The 19,741-nt window shown below is 47.1% G+C and overlaps 3 protein-coding genes across 5 annotated transcripts; 1 reads left to right on the plus strand and 2 right to left on the minus strand.

Moving 5' to 3' along the window:
• Positions 1 to 2,943: 2,943 nt before the first annotated feature.
• On the minus strand, positions 2,944 to 9,032 carry dhrs13b.2 (dehydrogenase/reductase (SDR family) member 13b.2). The gene is made up of 8 exons (XM_030380727.1): positions 8,849 to 9,032; positions 8,578 to 8,754; positions 8,197 to 8,472; positions 7,213 to 7,545; positions 4,909 to 5,259; positions 3,895 to 3,984; positions 3,775 to 3,794; positions 2,944 to 3,564 (listed from the first exon to the last, which is right to left on the minus strand). The coding sequence occupies exons 1-8, from the start codon at positions 8,892 to 8,894 to the stop codon at positions 3,550 to 3,552; spliced, it is 1,308 nt and encodes a 435-aa protein (XP_030236587.1). The 5' UTR covers positions 8,895 to 9,032; the 3' UTR covers positions 2,944 to 3,549.
• A 26-nt stretch (positions 9,033 to 9,058) lies between these two features.
• On the plus strand, positions 9,059 to 16,436 carry gemin4 (gem (nuclear organelle) associated protein 4). Of its 2 annotated transcripts, none has more exons than XM_030380725.1 (6): positions 9,059 to 9,191; positions 9,804 to 11,870; positions 12,150 to 12,303; positions 14,217 to 14,487; positions 15,222 to 15,956; positions 16,131 to 16,436. In XM_030380725.1, exons 1-6 carry the CDS (start codon positions 9,161 to 9,163, stop codon positions 16,350 to 16,352), a joined length of 3,480 nt encoding a protein of 1,159 aa, XP_030236585.1. In that variant the 5' UTR covers positions 9,059 to 9,160; the 3' UTR covers positions 16,353 to 16,436. The 2 variants fall into 2 exon arrangements, with proteins under 2 accessions (XP_030236585.1, XP_030236586.1); XM_030380726.1 differs by having other exon boundaries at positions 9,105 to 9,311.
• Positions 16,437 to 16,662: 226 nt separating this feature from the next.
• LOC115560989 (protein FAM57A) lies at positions 16,663 to 19,041 on the minus strand. 2 transcript variants are annotated; one of them, XM_030380728.1, is made up of 5 exons: positions 18,784 to 19,036; positions 18,606 to 18,689; positions 17,509 to 17,728; positions 17,276 to 17,371; positions 16,663 to 17,173 (listed from the first exon to the last, which is right to left on the minus strand). In XM_030380728.1, exons 1-5 carry the CDS (start codon positions 18,903 to 18,905, stop codon positions 16,895 to 16,897), a joined length of 801 nt encoding a protein of 266 aa, XP_030236588.1. In that variant the 5' UTR covers positions 18,906 to 19,036; the 3' UTR covers positions 16,663 to 16,894. The 2 variants fall into 2 exon arrangements, with proteins under 2 accessions (XP_030236588.1, XP_030236589.1); XM_030380729.1 differs by lacking the exon at positions 18,606 to 18,689 and having other exon boundaries at positions 16,670 to 17,173; positions 18,784 to 19,041.
• Between the last annotated feature and the right edge of the window lie 700 nt (positions 19,042 to 19,741).

The raw sequence follows: 19,741 nt of genomic DNA on the forward strand, positions 1-19,741 counted from the left end.
CTATTTTTAGAAAATGTATGTTTTTTTCATATAATTGTATTGGAAGTCCTGGTTTTCACTAGGGTTGCCGCGGTGTGGACATTTTCACACCGAGTAATACACTCGTCTCCACACCGGTATTACCGAGTATAAACGGTATAAACTTTGAAACTAGGTCAACCGCCACACAAGCATCGGTTTTTAGACCCTTCTCGTCCTTCAGTTGCCGCCAAGGTTCGAAAGCAGCGCCTAGGATTATTCTTGATTTCAGTTTTTCTCTTTCAGCGTTTTTATTATCAATTACTCTCTGAAAAAGAGTTTTCCTTCTCTTTGCTGGTGGTGGTGGTGGTGGTGGGGATGGTGGCGTCTTGTCTGCCATGGAAATTGTCTTCTACTGCTAGGTCCAAATGTGGATTAACTAGTTCCAGTAGCTACCGCAGGATAACAACAAACAGGAGCTTGCTCTGGGTCACGAGTACTGCACGAAGGGGTCGCGCGCGGGGGAGGGGGAGTGCAGTACGACCGTTTGATTGACGTACTTACTGTCCAATGCAACTCGGTGGCAATGGAAATGATTGGCTGGAGTTTTTCGAGCCCTGCCCGTTCCACAGATGATTGACTTGTTTAATTTTCATGTCAGTACTTCTAACTCAGTGGCTGTAAGCGGGTTATGATAAGGATTTCAAGTAATTTTGCAAAAATGGCCAAAAAAGCGAATCACCTACCCAACCTTTAAATACGAACGTTCTAGATGTATAAATACTCCTTATCATCAATTGGTATCCAAACCACTATGGCGTTTCAATCTCTGAACTGAAAAAGGGTTGGGTCGTACAACACCGGGTGCCCAGTTACAGCCGCGATTAATACTTCAGCCGACATTTTGTTCAGTGAGTGAATAAAGGTAGGTAGGAACCAAAGTGCCTGCCGGTGTTCCCTGGGATCCACGCAAGCGAAGAGCGTCTACATTCCGATTGGCTGTCAGTGTTTGGCCGCTGAAGCGCGTCATAGTCATTTGCATAAAGTCAAAAAGTTTTCAACTTTTTTTTGACGCTCTGGTCGCTCAACTTTGGCCGCTGGTAGCGTTGGTCGCTTTGGTCGCTTTGGTCGCTCTTGCCCATAGAAAGTGAATGACTTCCGGCGATTTGGTCGCTCAATTCGCTTCTGGTGTGCACGTACAGTTAGTAATAAATCAGCGGTAACCACTGTTCTTGGTTGCGAAATTGCGCCAGCCGGGCATTCCGTGGTATTGGATGTGTTTGAATAAAACACATCCAATACACGGAATGTCCGCTGGTGCCGCCGCTGAGGCTATAGTAGGCTAATGCCGCGTTTCCACTGCAGGGTGCGGAACGGATCGGATCGCAAAGGGGCGGTAGGGAGGGGGCGGTATAGCCCAGCTCAGTTCCGAGGTCGCGTTTCCACCGCCGACAGTACCCTTTGTGGTAGGCCGGATGTCGATCACCGCGGCAGCTACGTAAACATCGTAAACAACGTCTTCCTCCGCAAGAATGCAGACGAACGTCTCCACCTCCTTGTTCGCCCAAGCAAGCTTTTTACGCAACATGTTAATTGTAAAGAATAATACCTCGAGGCTACTGTTTGTTTGTTTTTATCCCCGCGTCACCCGGAAGTGACGATTCTGTCGACCAATCAACGGAGGGGGGGTGTAGCTAGAATTCCAGGGTACCCTTTCAGGCGTCTGGTCTCGTTTTGGGTACCGCAACGGAGGAGTCCCTAAAATGGGGTCGGAACGGGTACGGCAAAGTCCGGGTCACGCCCACTTTTGGCGGTGGAAACGCGATCCGACCCGCACCTTTGCGATCCGATCTGTTCCGCACCCTGCAGTGGAAATGCGCCATAACGATGCTCTTAGCATCCTACGAGTACCCCTGGAGTCCTCGTTAGCTACGAGCGTATTCGCGACGTTCGTTACCAACGATGCTTTTGGGAAACGGTGTGAAAATTGTACGATGCTCGCACGACGCACATTACGATCCACTTAGGCTAACGATGCTTTCGGGAAACGGGGCCCTGGCCTGGTGTCTCTTGTTTTTTCCCTCTCCCTTGTGTCCCTGCGTATCTCTTGTGTCTCTAACCCTAAAAAATAGTAATATCTAATAATATAGGATGATATTGGACCTTTAAAGAAACTATGTTGCGTAGGACAGTCTGTTGGCTATTATATTTAAACCAGGACGATTTTGCAGCAAAAGAGGATGGAAGGGATAACTTAGAGCCGATAATATCCAAAATGTGTGTTGAAATTTTTTAATCAATGTTTATTTTGTTTATTTAAATTAACAACAGTTTAAGGGGTAGGACTGTTATCGTCTTAGCTATTGGCCACCATTAATTTATATTTATTATTTCATTTAGAAATAATAAATTTCGTCCACCCTCCATTTTAGTGTTAGACTAGGCTGCATCCGAATACCTAGTACATACTATTTCTGTCTAGTGTCTACTACTTGACCATACTACACTTGACTGTGTAGTACGGTCTACAGACATGCGTAGAACGCCGCCGAAACTCCACCGGATGTTTGGAGATGACGTATCTCCCCCCAGATGGCGGCAAAATGTACCTGTTTTCCGTCTTGTTATATTGCTATTAAATAAAAAAATGTCTCTTTCTACGCGAATGGCTCTTGAAATGGATATCTCTGCTAGAAGGCGTCGTCGTCGGTCATCTCGTAGAGCGACTTACCGGCAGGTTATGTTGTATATATGTGGACATTTGGTAAGTCATTTTTTTGGAATAATAATAATACATTTACAGTTATTTGTTACTCCGTGAAAAAGACGATTGAAGTTAATTTTTCCTTTTTTATTGAACACACACACACAAATAAAAAGCCGCTGATGGTTGGTGGTGTCGGGTCAGCCATCTCTTCTTCGTTTGTTACCAGACTCCGGTTGAATTGTGGGATAGCGTAGTGTGGTCCGTGGTTCACTTTGGCGGTAGTATGCATTCGGAAACGACTTCCGTACTACAGAATGCATACGGAGTATTCGGACGCGCTAGATTTTTCGCATACTACAAAATGCATACTATATAGTATGCAAGTACGAGTATTCGGATGCAGCCTTAATCTTTGTTGCCGAATAGATCCATCATTAGAGGATTGCTTTTGGTTTATCAAGCATGTGATTGAAACACATTTTCAAACATAAATTGTACAAATTATAGTCATAATGACAATCCAAAAATAATAAATATATCAAATTCATTATCATTTTCAGAATGAACATAACATCTCCCTATCAGGTAAAATACACCTTTTTGTCAACTTCTTATTGAGAAAACTTCCTACAGTCACACCATTGTCTCTCTCTGACATCTACCAACCCCCCAAATAACACACATACACAAAGTAAGCTTATGTGTTCATGGAGAACAAACAATCATCAAACCCCTGTGAAGTATTGATCCAAATAAAGTTGAATTGTACCCGAGAGAGTGTTCTCTTATCTACCACCCCTGACCCCATCCCAATCCCTACCCCCCAGCCCAAGAGGACCCCTCTCAGCCAGGGATCCACACGCAGGGGACCTATGTAGAAACAGTTAATAGGGTTTGCTCTGCAGAGGAAACACACACACACACACACACACACACACACACACACACACACACACACACACACACACACACACACACACACACACACACACACACACACACACACACACACACACAAAAAAACATCAGTGTCGTTACATTGAAGACATGGTTTCTAATCTATAATCAATCTGGGAACCTGTAGCCTGAAATGTTTAGCATAATCTTACCTTCCTCGACTCTTGACGGGCTAAGACACGATGATGAGAAGAAGAAGATGATGATGATTACTCTCCAGTATCAAAAATACTGGTCTTGTACAGAGTTTGTATATCAAGCCTCAGACTGACCTGTGTACAAGTAGTGTAGCATTCTGAATATGATCAGAAATATGACCAACGTTGAGACCACTGCCAGGTAGAAACTCCAACTGGTTGGCTCTGGTAGAGAACATTGGCAACATATTATTGACTATTGTCAAAATTGTCATCATTCAACCTCATTATTTAAGTGTTTCCATAATAATTTCCACCAGTATGTCATAAGTTACATATCCCTATTACCTCTTTGTGGTAGCAAACCGTAATACAGTGAGTATAAATGAACATCCTTTTCACTATCACTATACAGTGAAAAGGATGTTCATTTATACTCACTGTGGACCAGCAGGGTGAAGCCCCCCTAACACACCCACCGTGGACCAGCCGGGAGAAGCCCTGGCCCCTAATAGACTCACCGTGGACCAGCAGGGTGAAGCCCCCCTAACACACCCACCGTGGACCAGCCGGGAGAAGCCCTGGCCCCTAATAGACTCACCGTGGACCAGCAGGGTGAAGCCCCCCTAACACACCCACCGTGGACCAGCCGGGAGAAGCCCTGGCCCCTAATAGACTCACCGTGGACCAGCAGGGTGAAGCCCCCCTAACACACTCACCGTGGACCAGCAGGGTGAAGCCCTGGCCCCTAATAGACTCACCGTGGACCAGCAGGGTGAAGCCCCCCTAACACACCCACCGTGGACCAGCCGGGAGAAGCCCTGGCCCCTAATAGACTCACCGTGGACCAGCAGGGTGAAGCCCCCCTAACACACTCACCGTGGACCAGCAGGGTGAAGCCCCCCTAACACACTCACCGTGGACCAGCAGGGTGAAGCCCCCCTAACACACCCACCGTGGACCAGCCGGGAGAAGCCCTGGCCCCTAATAGACTCACCGTGGACCAGCAGGGTGAAGCCCCCCTAACACACTCACCGTGGACCAGCAGGGTGAAGCCCCCCTAACACACTCACCGTGGACCAGCAGGGTGAAGCCCCCCTAACACACTCACCGTGGACCAGCAGGGTGAAGCCCCCCTAACACACTCACCGTGGACCAGCAGGGTGAAGCCTATGCGGACAGGGGTCCTGAGGGAGCGGTGCATCACCCTGCAGGTGAAGCGCCGCCCTGTGTCCAGGAGTGCCGCCCGGTAGTAGAAGAAGGCTGAGAGAGCGTAGGTGCCCTCGCGGTTGTGCCGATGGCTGGAGAGCAGGACGTTGTTGAGCTTGGTGGGCAGTGGGGCCCCGGCCCTGTAGTCTTTCGGCTCCCCGGGGGGCTCCTGGTACCATTCCATCTCCACGTCTAGAGGGTAGTAGCCCTCCGCCTCACACACCACCTTCTGCTCCGCGCCGGCTTGCAGGGCCAGCTCAGGGCCCACGTTTAGAGACACGCTGGGGGGTTCTGGGGAGGAGGGGGGAAGGTCACTGCTCTGCTGGTAGGGTTTTACCCTGAGAAACCATCGGGGGAAACCTCCTTCAGAGAACCAGAGGGGTCACACAATCTCGAACTGTCAAAGATATATAATTCGATTTTTTATGTGTATTATACTTACAGAATAAAACATGACAGCAAGGCTTTTTACGAATGAATTCTATTACTTGTTAATCATGTAATAGATAAAATAATGACTACAGGGGAACTAATACTTCCTGAGGAGACAGAGGCATTTCATGTTGGAGACCAACATATAAAAGAAACCCTTGATGGGTAAGTGCATAAGTAACCATATGTTGCTACAAACCACACCGTACATTCAAGACGCGGGGAACTGTTCACTACCCCGCGTCACATCGCCGTAATTTAGAGCCTGAATATCTGTAAAATATCCAATATCTTTCTAACTTAAAGGTTGTATCAGTGTTGTTGGGTGACGTCACTTTTGTTGGTATTTGAAGCGAAGAACAAACAAACAAACAGAGCCAGCTCGCTCCTCCCTTCCGTGTTTCGTGCATCCAGTAAAAACTATCATGAACGCAGCGCAAAACCCCACAACACCCACCCCTTTTATTTTTGGCAATTGGTTGGAATTGTCAGGATCCTCGCATGGACTGTTGTTTTTGTCTCCCCCTACCTGTTGGAGTGTGATAGTTCTGGACTTCGTTTATGTTTGGAGCCATGTGTTGGTCATGTGTCCGGGGTGACGCCCATGTCCTTATTTGGGCGACTTCCTGCCTTTTGTTTGTGCCCTCCATTTTCTCTGTCCACCTGTCCCTCATTTTGCATTGATTGGTGGAGTATTTAAACGCTGCCCTTTCTGCTCACTTTGTCAGATCGTCACGTTAGGTACTGTTTGCTACCCGACTGCCACGTGAGTGCGACTAGCGTGAAGCTCTTTAAAGAGAGACTATAGTTTCTGTTCTTCCCGGTTTTGAACCCTGCCTGTTTGGACTAAGCCTTCTGCCTATCAGTTTTTGGATCTCTTGCCTGTAGCTGTCCGTCAGTATCTGTCTGCCTGCCTGCCCGTTTACGAACCCTGCCTGTACCTGGAATCTGATTTGCCCGCTGGACTGTATGGAAATAAACCCTTTTGATCTGCTATTGATTCCCGTTCTGTGTCGTGACAGGAATACTATTGACTAAATATACTATTATATAAAAATATATATTTTTTGGTTTTGGGTGGTTGGTAGTACCATTTGTTTTCGTGCCACCAAGTGGGGGCCATTCTCCATTCATCTCCCGCACTCAACACCAGCCGTCAATCCTCCATCAGCACACGATATTTCGACCCGGTTCTCCAGACAATCACTAGATCATTGTTTAACAGTAAGTACCTCATCCCTGGCCCTCCCTAGTTTCTGGATTGTTAAATCCTTGTGTTCCGACACTCACCATAACAATCTCCTCCCTGTGTACAGTGTTGCCAAACCCCCTACTGAAATGATGAGCCCATCAGCTCATCCAATGGAAAGTCAGAAAGATAATGTTATGTTACTACTAACGTTAATGACATAACGTGACTTAACGTAACACGGATAAAACTTGAATACATTAAATCGCCACAAAAAGGATTTCTGCATAACTCACGACAGATCGATTATGACCGGCAATGCTGGAAGAAAACAACTCCCATAATCCCACCTTCATCACTTCGTCATCAAACTACGTCTTTTGTTATTGTTTTGATTGATTGACCCCTAGAAATATTTTTTTTGCTTTAACCAGTATTAAATGCATTGTTCAAATATATAAGGTGGCCTGAGACTGATTAGACTCTGGAGCCTTCTTCCATCTTCTCATTTATCCAATTCCTAAACGGTTTCATCATTCAACACCCCTATCCCAAACTCAACGTAGACGTGCAGCACCAGGTCAAGGTTTGCACCACCTCCCCGTCCCTTGTCCTTAACTCACCGTAGACATGCAGTGCCAGGTCGAGGCTGGCGTCTAGCTGCCCCACGGACACGGAGCAGACGTACTTCCCCTCGCTGGAGATCTTGACGAAGGGGATGGACAGGGTGGCGTCACCTGTGGACAACAGCCCCTTTTGATTGACCCCCGACCCCCGGGTCACTCCTGAGTGGCTGTCGTGGCTGTACAGCTCCACCCAATCTCCTTTGATCTGCGCGCGCCACCCCACTTTGAACTTGGGCCCCTTGTGGTCCACGGAGAACCGACATTGGAGCTTCTGCTGGGACCGCAGCGCCACCTTCAACACTACGGAGCGTGTGTGCAGCACCATGGAGGCTGGGTGGATGAACACACACAGACAGGATAGGACAAGGATGGGCCTAGAGGCATATCTTAAACATCTGAGAACAGGGCACTGCAGCAGTACATATGTGGAGAGGCTTGAGAGAGAGAGCAAGATGGAATCAAATCGGGCAGCTATTTGTCTTTCATACTGATAAACAATAAACCCTCTTACTTTCATGACAAATAAGTTATAACGCATGCTAATTTTTTTTTTAAAAAGCCCATTCATAGGCTCTCAAGACAGAGGAGGGTATGCTGCTCCAGCCGACATGTCTGTGCTTCGGTGGCCATATTTTGAGTAGCTGGAACAAGAAATCCAGAATCCTATACATTTCAACCAATATCAACAGTGTTATGTATGCATGCATTACAATCGCCTGCCACTGTAAAGTTTCCAAGGGAGATATATTTGCATGAACATTTTGTGGTGATTGGGTGAAATGTCCTGAAAACCGGTTACTGAAAACATTGCAACCTAAAGTACAGACCCTATTTTATCGTGAAGCCTGCTTGAGAGATGAGCCCATTCATATCCAATATGTTTTTTACGGTTTAAGAGTTCTGAACTTACTTGTGGTCGTGTGTTTTTGTATTGATATTTGTCGTACCAAGGAGGTCAACATGGATGAGGCTGGTGGTTACCTGAGGCTGTGATCAACTCTCTGTCCCCAATAGGAGGAAAGCTGTCAAAATCGTCCATTGATGAGGGGGGCTGGCTTGGTGTGTGTCTGAGGTAGCCGGTGAAGGTGAAGGAGTCCTCTGGATGTTTGACGGTACAGGTGAACCAGAGGTCATAAGGCATGGCCCCCTTGCTGGGCCAGAGCCCCTGGATCCCCCTCATGCTGTACCTGCGGATCTCACACTCGAGGTGTTCTGGACTGCCCCCCACTATGTAGGAGCGCAGGTCCACCCTGGAGGCTACCGAAGAGAGGACGTTTTAAACTGGTTTAGAGTGGATCAAGGATCGTTGAGCAACCAACTTTGCTAACAGCCACAATGACGTTTATGGCTTGAGATCCCTACCAGTAATCAAGAAGGTGATTGTGTGGGGGTTGACAGGTGGACCGCCAGCTGGACCGAACTGCAGAAGAGCGTCTCTGGGGTGGAGCTCCGTCTCGCGTTGACCCTCATTGTTAAGGAACACGCGTTCATCGATGAATGTACAAGCGAGCCACGGGACCTGCTCCTCAGAACAGATCACTAAGGAGAAACAAACACACTCAGAAGTTAAGACCAAACGCACATTGTCTATCTACAAAATACAAACAGAAACACAACGAAATTAAACGCTTACCTCCAAACAAATACATGCAAATAAATAGTTTTAGAAATACACCCATGTTAGTTCATCTATGTTATACTCCTATATTCAGGCAAAGCGTCGTAACCCTCGTAAGACCCTCCAGATATTCAAGTTCAAGTCGGAAGCGTTAGGAGATTTTGACTCCTGAGTTTTCACTTTCGTTTAATCGGAACGCCCATGAGGGCTGTCTCCCGTAGGGTGGCGCTGTAACATCGCGAGAGTACATCAGACAGACACGGCTCGGGACGAACTCGTTGGCTGTGAGACACGGAAGTACTTAACGCGTGCTTTCCAAACTCCACCATGGCTCTGAGTTTATCAGAGCTGCACGTTGGTAATATGAATTTAATAAAGTATATATTTTAGACGAACGAAAGTCAGAATAGTACCGTTGTGGACATGTAATATATCCTTAATTCTATCCGTCTAACCATCAGACTAAATATGGACAAAGGTGAGGTTAAATATTAATTAATTAAATGGTTTTAGTTTATGGATGTGTTGTTGAAACTGTCTTCGGGTGTGTGTGTGTGTGTGTGTGTGTGTGTGTGTGTGTGTGTGTGTGTGTGTGTGTGTGTGTGTGTGTGTGTGTGTGTGTGTGTGTGTGTGTGTGTGTGTGTGTGTGAGAGATTATATGAGATGGGAGAAAGGGTTTTTATTACCCTTAGCCACTGATTGCACAATGTGTCTTATTTCCTTTGGCCATTACTTATTATTTGAAAACTCGTACCCTTTTGTCCATTTTTTGAAAATCAACAGATATGCCCATAGCATATAAGCAGCCAATGCAATCAGCTTTTTTTATATCGACCAAATGGTCTGTTTCAGACGTAAGATAGCAGTAATATAAAGTGGAATGGGCGATTCAAAGCCGTGATAGAAAACCCTCAGCCGGGAACTTGAAGCATGCATCAAAATGTAATAGCCACTTTTCCCAACTTTTCAGAGGCGGCAATTCTTCAAGGAGGCTTTCTCTCAGCCAATAAGTTGTGCCATCCCTCGTCGCTTCGCTCCGTTCAAAAGGGAGACTGGAAGCGTGTGAGACAGCCCATCCTAGATGCTGTTGATGAACTCTGCAAACAAGTTGAATGCAATGTTGGCCTGGCCTCGAGCGCCATCCAATGCAAGACAAACATAGTGACCGTTCTGTGGTGCAAACTGCTGTGCAATGAAAGGAGAGAGGATGTGGAAACCACCTGGAGGGAGAACCTCTTTTTCGCTTTACAAAGTGGCCTCCCCGAGATCAATCGAGTCGTGCTGTTGGAGCTGGTGAAGGAGAGAGCAGCTGCCGGTATATACGGGCAGCTTCTCCTCCGTCTACCCGACCCTCAGATCTGCTCCGAGCTGAGCTTGCTGGTAGATCATGTGGTCTGCAGCCCAACCTCAGAGGGTGACATCGGCCTCCTCCTGGACGTGTGGTGGGAGCTGTGGAGGGGAGGGGTCCGGGGCGAGGATGGAGGGATGGGTATCCCGGAGGACGTCTTTGCCAATGAGTTTGCACGTCTCACTTCCAAGCCGTCCCTTGAAAACGGTGGCGTGTCACATCAGGCCGCCAAGAGGTTCAAGTTGGACACATCTTTCCCTTTAGAACCTCTGTCTTCACTACCAGTGTTGCGGTCCTCACCCCCTTTAGACATCCTTTACATGCTACTTCAAACGCTTTGGGACGTAAGAGACTGTATAGCCACTGCGGACCTCAGCCAGCAAGCCCTTGTAGTCGCCCTTGATGCCATCTACACCTCGTTTCTACTAGACCGAGTGGTCATTCTCACCACAGAGGAAAAAATGCACTTCCTGACAAAGGTCGTCAGCCTCAAGGAGAAAGAAGACAAAAAATGGAGCCTGGCGCTTCTCAGAGAGGCCCAGCTTGACCTTCGCACTTGCAGCAAGCCTGCCAAGTTTCGACCCGACATCACGACACTGCCCCGTGCTCTTCGGATCATCACTGAGCTGACGCAGTGTTGGCTGCAGAAGGGTCTTCTGAAAGTGTCTGACAGCGCCGATCCCAGTAACTCTGCCTTCAGACTACAACAGAGCCTACAGAGAGGCCTTGTGGCACTGGAAAACGGCACCCTGTACCAGTCAATGAGCGGAGCAGAAGACCAACAGACGCTGAAAGACTTAGTAACTTTAATTAGAGGTGTACAGGATGAGTTTTCTACCTCTCCTGCCGTTCACTGCAGCCCAGAGGCATGCGCCAGGCTCACCATGACCATCATTGACCACCGCCTGGAGGAGTACTTGGACTTTGCTGCCCTATTTGTCAGGGAGACCAGTTGGGCTACTAGTGGCAGCGAGTGGACAGACTGCCTGGAAAGGAACCAGGCTTTGTTCCGTAAAAAGGACACTGTTTTTGCACTTGCCACCATGCTGATAAGCATATGCAGCAGGGAAACTGTGGACGTAAGCCATTGTAAAAAAATGTCCAAAATCATTGCCAATATTTTCTTGGAGCTCCCGCTGGGGGACAAGAACCAGGCGCTGGCCAGCATGCTGAGGCTGTCCAGCAGGGGGCTCTTCGGGGGACAGCCGCCTCCAGCCTTGGTGCTAGGCTTCGACCAGGAACTCAACATGGCCTTCAACTGCATCATCCAGGGAGGGGACTCGGCGGGCACCAAAGCTGGCTCTCCTGACAACCTGAGCACGGCCACGTCCCTTGTAGCGCGGGTGGCGTTCCAGAACCCAGAGGCAACGCTGCGGAGCTGCTGCAGTGCAGCCATCTTCAACAAGGGAGCATTCACCCTCATGGCCAAGATCCTGTTGCAGCTGCCCGGTCTGAGGGGAGGGGGTATCACAGAGGGGAGTCTACTCTGCTGCTGCCTGCGGGAAGCCATTGGGAACAAAGCGTTGCTGGCATGCGAGAAACATCAGTTTGTGAGGTTTCTGGCGCTGCTGATGCAGCCGGTCCCAGAGGATGACTGTGGGGTCGAGGGACGCCACGGGGGGGGTTTCTTTCTCTCCCCCGCAGATGTTGTTAAAACCTTCGTCCTGCCCCACATCTTTTCTCATAACGGTAGGATTGCTTTATCGATATACTAATTTCTCTTCCTTTTAAACTGTTTTACAAAGCAACATAAAAAGACCCAACCTAAATGGGTGCTTGATACATACATGCATTCTTATTTTACCCTGCACCAATTGGAGGTAATTAAATTAATGTGAATCTCATTAGGCTGTCTTAATCATTGAATAGGATACACTGAGGCTGATTACTCACAGCGTAGCATCCTAGCAAGTGTGAATCAAGTAAGGGTATTTGAACGATGAATAATTACTATCTTCTTTCCTCCAGGCGGCCCAATAAGTGTGGAGCTGGCTGTGCAGATACTCCACAGTGCACTGTGTGTGGAGGTCAAGGAGCCCCCTTCCTCTGCTCACTGGATACTGCTGTGTTCTCCATTCCCACTACTTTACGTTCTGGCACAGCATCTCAACCAAGCATTCAGGTCTGCTGTTACCATGCTGCTCTATTGAGTAATGTTACTATCCCATTCCCAACCTTGATATACTACTTATACAGATTTCCTCTTTCCTTTTTGCAAAGTTTTTGACTTTATTTATTTATCATGATTCAGCTATTGTAGTCCCACTGAGTTTCCTTTCCTGTTTGACTGTTTTTCTTTACTTAACTACCTCAATTAATCTAAGGGCGCACTCACACCAAGCAAAGTTTCCTGTACCGTACTCAAGTACCATTCCCCAACCCCCCCGCTGTGCTGCTGGCCTGTGCTCACACTAGGCAAAACTGGGCCTGAAGGCGCGTTCACCGTCCTGTTGATACGTCATCGCCAAGCGTCTGCTGCTTAGTAGAACAACAATGAAGAACAACACAGAACACAATTGGCACTTTGCTGACTTTGTTGCTTATTTGGAACCGTTCTATTGTGATATAGGCCTCTCTCGCTGAGCGTTTTTACACTGCCAAATATGCAGTTTTATGCACGCCTTTTTCGCAGCACGGTCCGCGCATTTAGACTGCCCAAGGTAAATTGCCTGCCTGAGCTAGCACCCCATTTTACCCTCCCGGACCTTGCACACATTGGCGGTTTAAAAAAACAAGTGGTCAGCAAAATAAAGAATATGTTGTCGTTTTTGCACTTGTAAATAGTCAATCGCGTTTGTAGCCTACACTCAGACATGAACTTATTCTTGCATGCTGGTGTTTTCATTCATAAAAAAAATCGGAGGTATGCAATTATTCTGAAGAGGTCTAGACTCTGTGCGCAGCCCACCTTCTCCAGTGAACCAAGAAAGTCTGCGCCGTGACGAACGGGGGATTTTTGATCTAACACTCGCTCTCGCACCAAGGGTGCCATGGACTATTCATCATCCAGATCAGGTTGCGTATCCGTGCATGTGCGCGTGTCGGCTCATTAGCATCTGTACCGTGGCCTGAGCACACCTCTCCAAAGTGTACTCGGGCCACGGAATTGAACTGTACTTGAGTACGGATGGTGAGCTCACACTAGCCAACAATCTAGACTTTAGGGGAAAAACGTACTTGAGTATGGTTCAGATTGCCTAGTGCAGGGGTCACCAACACAGGGCCCGCGGGCACCATGGCGCCCGCAAGGACCATATGAGGGGCCCGCAGGCCTGTTCTGAAAATAGCATAACTCATTCTTGAACAACTATTTCCCACCTTTTTTAAGTCATTGTGGATAATTATTGTGAGAAATCAGTTTCATTAAAGGGGACCTATTATGCTTTTTCGACTTTTATGACCTATAAATGTTGTTATAATGATTGATGAGTCATGTTTAACCATACTAAAGTGTCAAATAATGACGTACATGCATTTCGACGTATTCCCTGCTGACAGTCTTGGGTGGCTGTGCAGAGCGCTAAACACTCGGGACAACGTTTGCGATTCACTTGTTCACATTTCCGGGAAATCATCTACGTAGAGGCACTCCTGCCGCGCCCCCATATGCCTGGTCAAATCTGCCCGCGCGCGCGCTTCAAGGAAGGTAACCAATCACAACGGAGTTGGGTTGGCAGGAGGGGGGCGAGGGGGCGGAGAAGGACGAAACCGAGCGTTGATAGAGAAGGCTGAAAGCGTATCTGGAAAATCGACATCGTCTTTTGTGTATGATTAAACATGACTATCAATCATTATAACAACGTTTATGGGTCATAAAAGTCGAAAAGCATAATAGGTCCCCTTTAATCAAAATTAATAATATATAATTAAAGGCAAAATCAGCAAATTTGTTATTTCAGAAGAGTATCAAACTGGGTGCCCTTTGTATGACTCGGTACCCATGAAGTAGCTCTCAGGTTCAAAAAGGTTGGTGACCCCTGGCCTAGTGTAAGTGCGCCCTAATATAATCTCTATGTAATGTCATCTTTATGTTAGATGTTGGGAGCCTCCAGCAGGGGGCACCACCTCACCTTTGTCATCAGACACCAAGGAGCTGCTGGTGTGGGTTCTGGGCACTCTGGGACAGGCAGTGGGCCGAGTGGTAGCCTCTGAACCATCCACCTGGTCCAGGGCCCTGTCTTGGCTGTACAGCAAGGTGGAGGACCTTGACTGGACCGTGCGCTTCCACTTCCAGCCTGTCTGGGGAGAGCACTTCAAAAATGAAGTTCCCTCGTCTCTGCTAGCGGTTTGTGATCTTGCTGAGCAGGTAATAATTGTACCTGAATGTCCATACCGTAAAACTTTAATTAATAGGCCAGGCTTTTATTTGTTTGAATCACTGAACTCAACCAGCTTATATTTGGGACAGGAGTCTATATGAAACAGGGCTTTAATTCCTTTCGGTCCACTGATGGTCCAATTCCTTTTGGTCCAACCGAAGCACGGATGCCATCTACTGGCGTAAATTGGTAATGCCTGGAATACGTCTGTCTGATGTTGTCATGCAACCTGGCAAGACGCTGGGGCTGGAGGGCAGAACGCTCGCGCTACAATCTTCTTGTCCTTGGTTTACGGTGGTTGCCATCCAGTTTATTGGGGTATTATGCTAACTTCTAGAAAAAACTGACTGGGTGTCTAATGGAGACCAGCGTTTATTTGTCAAACGTGTAGCCACACCCGGCCAGTACAACGGACTCGGCGTTTAATTGGACTCTGCTTTTAATAAGTTGATTTAATTTTTTAGAGTGAAGGATCACGGTTAGCACTGTCTCTGAAACACTGCGCGAGTGGTCAGACTGTTGTGCGACTGTACTGTAACCCAACTGACAACAATGTAAGCCATTTACAAACTATAGCATAATGTTTTGCACTGTCCCTACGGTATGTCCCATTTGATCTTCCACCTTCACAATCCCTAATTTTGGTGTTTTATTTTCTTCAAGTGTTATGTTAATCACATTGTGCGGTTACATTCATTGTTACCTATATTATTCTCTCCAGGAGTGGTCGGGTTTGGAGCTGCCCAAGTACGGCCAGGGTTCAGGTCTCTTGGCCTGGTTGGAGTGCTGCTGCGTATCCGACTCTCTGCGGTCCACAATGCTCTCCCACCTCTGCGTGGACCGCCGTCAGCCCGACCACATCAACATGTTTAGCAAGGGCCTGCTGGTGGCCCTGGCCCAGGTGCTGCCCTGGTGCTCAGTGTCTGAGTGGCGGCGGCTGCTGGGGGCCCTGGGGGAGCTGCTGGACTCTGGTCTCCTCCACACACCGTACTCCCTTGAGTATGTGGACTACCTGCCCCTGCTGGACCTGCGCTGCTTCTCCAGCCAGCTGCGCCTCTCCGTTCTGCTGCTGCGTGCCTTACAGTTCCTCTGTGGCTCCAGCTGTGACGGCTGGCTGCCGGTCCAGGGATGGGCGCACGTGGGCAGGCTGTACGCCTACGCCATCAGGCAAACACTGGAGGTGCTCAGGACCAAGATGGGTCTCTCGTCCTCATCAGTCAGCTCGGCTGACCCGACCTCCGGCTCACCCAATCCTCCCAAGAGCAAGCCCAGGACCCAGTCCGGAGAGGTTCAACAATGGAAAGAGGTGGCTCCTGAGAAGTCCTCTTCCAGCCTCCATCCAAAGTCTACCAAGTCCCCTGCCGTGGTCCACTCTGCAGAGGGAATAGTGGGAGATCTAAGTGCTGAGGTTCTCTTTGTACTCGGCCAACTCTTTTGTCATGTCCAACATGTCCAGGTATGAAATACTAGGACACCCTAATGTGCTCACAAATTTGTAAGAATTGTAGGGCCATAAGCCTAGGCTTGTCTTTGGGGGAAAATGCAACTTGCACAAATAATATACAGATGTTTAGCCAAGATTGCGTTGTTTGTGAAGAGATAATCTAATACTTTTGTTTTCCTTCATGAGGTGATGATGCCTGGTGGACAGTGCGAGGCTTTGTTCCTGTGCGCACTAGAGACCCTGAGCCTGTATGAGAGCGTCATGGCCTCCTACCCTGAGAGCAGCTCTCACCTGGAGAGCGCCAACACCAGACACTTCTTCACCACCATCACAGACAACCTGGAGAGTCAGGAGATGAAGGCGGTACTGCACCAGAAAATAGCCAAGCTCTTGTCTTCTATCGCTTGAAAAAGAAGCCATGCTCTGCTATTCCTTTGTTTCAAATACTGCCCTCATTACAAGATTTTTTTGAAATATAAATAAAAAGGTTATTTAAAAAAATAACTGGCCATGGTTTCATGCTACACTGGGATGTGTTAATGATTTACCCACCAGGATAAAGCTAATACTTCAAAGCATCACTTCACTGTCATCTATCCGTAATATGGCTCTTCAATTTCTTACCACTTGACTGCATTGTCCATTTAGAATAAGGAAAGAGACATCTCATCTCTAAGCTTTTGACTTGGTTTAAGACACTTACAAACATGTTGACAAGCAGAATACAATTTTACTTTATTTTATTAGGTAAATTCCCCATAGAACCACCAGCATTACAAAACAAACTTTTGTAAAACAAAGGACAAAATTTGTTAAGATCCTGTCAGATTTTGAATTTATAAATTCATGTTTTGTATGGCACGTTCACAATGGGTTTAGTGCCTCTGGGGACAAAACCATCAATTAATTAAACTACCTTTCAATTGTTTTTAAAGGTGCCATTCAAAGTTTCACTCTTGTTTTGGCCCCTGGTCTTTAACCTTCCTCCGGTAGAGTCTGTGTGCCTTCTTCACCAGCAATATGAACCAGTAGACCTGGGGGACCATGATAGAAAGGTTGCCCACGTTGCAGTGCAATGGCAGGTGGAAGGGGACACTGTGTAGGGGGAGGTCAAACTGCTGACCGTACATCCAGTACATGTAAGGGAAGAGCAGTATTCGGCAGGTGAAGAAACTGCAGAGAACCATGACCCCATTGATCCAGTGGAGCTTGCTGTTCTCCAAGCCCAACTAGAAATAAGCAAGTGTAAACCATTAGTGAGATTAGGAATTGGTTAGTACATAAGAAACTAAAAAGTTAACAGCATGTTTTGTTGGACACAACCACTTTACCTGAATGAGAATCTTCCCCAATGAAACAAAGGGAGTGCTGAACTCTGTCATCCAAAAACAAGCTATAAAGAAGTCTCCAAGGTCTCTTCTGAAGAACTGATGGACACACACAGACGGTTCAGCCAGTCCAAATATTGATCCATCTATCTTTCTACGGTTCTATGCATCTAGTACATAAAGCATTCTACAGTTTGAGTTTCATAATTGAGGGGGTTCAATGAAGTCTTGCATACCAGAACAATGGGCATGAAAACAAGAAGGAGGGCCATGTGATGGAAGACCAGCAGTCGCTCCTTCGAGAGGAACGCCTTTACCGTCTGCAGAGAGTGGTTCTGGTGAGCAGCACTGTTGTTTATCAGTCTCTGCTGGTGGTAGTGGCTCAGGTACATGGCGTAGAGGTCATAGGCCATGTAGGGGGCCCCAAAGAGCACAAAGCTGTTCACCAGCCAGTGTCTACGATACAATGATACAAAGCCAGTTTGGTGAGAAGGCAGGCAAATGTGATGGGAAAATCCATATGTTGTATCCTTTTAATTCTCTTAAGCTGTTTCCTATTCCTTGTTTTGTCTAGCCACCATACCTTATCTCAGTGTCATATAAATATTAACCTTTGACCCTGGGGTAAACCTAGCCTGGCCCAGCCCGCCTAAGTACTTCCGCTCAATTTTAATTTCCCTTCAGTACTATGTCTGGGTCTGCGGTATGTCAGTGGGTTTTCTCCGTCCAAATTTTGGTGCGTCCAATCAGCAAACAGAGGGAGTGGCTGAGAACAATGACGTTAAAGTCAGCTCTCGTTGACGGACATCTTCACGCATGGCTGTTTACAGCCTGCGCGCAACGTGATTCCCGGCCAGCGATTGGTTATGGCAGATCCAGAGTGGCACTGGGCAAATCCAATAATTTTAAATGTCAACAGACACCCGCCTTCAAGTGAGTTAACGTTAGTCAATTGAGTGGGTCCAGAGACTCTCTGTGCAACTTAAATGAAGTACGAGAGTCTGGTAGGAACAGGCAAGGGTAAACCGGTCACAAGGGAGAAGGCATCCCCTTATGCATTCTTCTGCTTGATGAGAACACAGGCCACTCTGTGTCTTGGGTAAACATAACCTGATTTGATTATTAACATCTGCATTGTGGGGAGGGTGTGAAAAAGTTAAAATAGCTCTGCCTAACTGTATTCTGGACATGATGGATGCAAACATTAAAATAATTATAATAACTTTTGAGTGCTTGTCCTAGATCTGCCCTAGACGAAATATCTCTTAAAGAAATTGTCACGATCCACATTGTGCTTCGGTTTGTATGCAGTTTCATTAGTGTAAACTCCTACCGGTCATTCATTACATCCCTGCAGGTGTTTACCACCAGGACTCCAGACACAGTGGCCAACGACGCATGGACGGAGGAGACCAATCTGGAGCCAAAGTGTGACGTTAACATACGATTCACCTTACTTCCATTTTAAATGTCCATTTAACATTCCAGAAGGTCATTTTTTTAGTCATTACCTTTCGCTAACAACCACCACATCCGCATCACTCCAGTGTGTAAAGGCGGACTTCAGCACTTTCCTCAAGCCGCAGAACAGACCTGGGAAGAACACCATTCCACACGCTAAAATATAAAGCATTGTCTGAATATGCGGACACACTTTGCAGAACAAAATAAAACCAAATATAAGTACAGTCGAGTTGAGTACTATCAGGGCATACTTATAGGAGCAACCGCGAGAAGTCTCGTGAGATAGCGTGATCTCGCGTGTGTGGACAGCAGTAGCTCAGGGAGTGAGTAGGGTAGGGTCAGAGCTATAGAGAGAGAGAGTTGCGACACGCTATGATCTCGCCGACGCGGATTTCCCTTTCGTATACGGTCGTTGCCATAGACATCATATACCTATATGATGTCTATGGTCGTTGCCATCTGAAAGGGTCGATGCCCGACTATGACGTATTCAGTAGTGATGGCAGTGTGACACTGAAGCTTCGATACGTGCTTCAAACCAACTCCCAAGAAGCACTGCTTCGAAGCTTGCTTCAGAGCAAAAAAAACACGTGACATGTGACGTCCGAAGCAGCAACTGGCTCGTTGCCGGAATGAATCACTTGACTGGTCCGCGGCTCGGTGGAGAAGCTTCGAGCAAAAAAAAAGAAACCGACTCAATCCATAAGGCAGCCTACCTCAATACAAATCTTTGAGTGTCTGACCCCATTCCTACGGAAGAGGATTAGGGCCACACGTGTAAAAAAAAATTAAGTTCTGACTTTATTCTCAGAATTCTGAGAAAAAAGTCAGAATTCTGACTTTAATCTCAGAATTCTGAGAATAAAGTCAGAATTCTGACATTAATCTCAGAATTCTGACATTAATCTCAGAATTCTGAGATAAAAAGTCAGAATTCTGACATTAATCTCAGAATTCTGAGATAAAAAGTCAGAATTCTGACATTAATCTCAGAATTCTGAGATT

The sequence above is a fragment of the Gadus morhua genome, chromosome 16 (assembly GCF_902167405.1).
Source record: "Gadus morhua chromosome 16, gadMor3.0, whole genome shotgun sequence".
NCBI lineage: Eukaryota > Metazoa > Chordata > Actinopteri > Gadiformes > Gadidae > Gadus > Gadus morhua.

Coding starts and splice junctions, on each gene's coding strand:
- LOC115560989 (XM_030380728.1), bottom strand. CDS start 18,905: ATGCTTTATATTTTAGCGTGTGGAATGGTGTTCTTCCCAGGTCTGTTC. Junction 17,372..17,508: donor TTTTCATGCCCATTGTTCTG/GTATGCAAGACT, acceptor TGTGTCCATCAG/TTCTTCAGAAGAGACCTTGG. Junction 17,174..17,275: donor TGGGGAAGATTCTCATTCAG/GTAAAGTGGTTG, acceptor GCTTATTTCTAG/TTGGGCTTGGAGAACAGCAA.
- gemin4 (XM_030380725.1), top strand. CDS start 9,161: ATGGCTCTGAGTTTATCAGAGCTGCACGTTG. Junction 14,488..15,221: donor TTTGTGATCTTGCTGAGCAG/GTAATAATTGTA, acceptor TATTCTCTCCAG/GAGTGGTCGGGTTTGGAGCT. Junction 15,957..16,130: donor GTCATGTCCAACATGTCCAG/GTATGAAATACT, acceptor TTCCTTCATGAG/GTGATGATGCCTGGTGGACA.
- dhrs13b.2 (XM_030380727.1), bottom strand. CDS start 8,894: ATGGGTGTATTTCTAAAACTATTTATTTGCATGTATTTGTTTGGAG. Junction 8,755..8,848: donor TTGCATGTATTTGTTTGGAG/GTAAGCGTTTAA, acceptor GTTTCTCCTTAG/TGATCTGTTCTGAGGAGCAG. Junction 7,546..8,196: donor AGAGTTGATCACAGCCTCAG/GTAACCACCAGC, acceptor TCATCCACCCAG/CCTCCATGGTGCTGCACACA.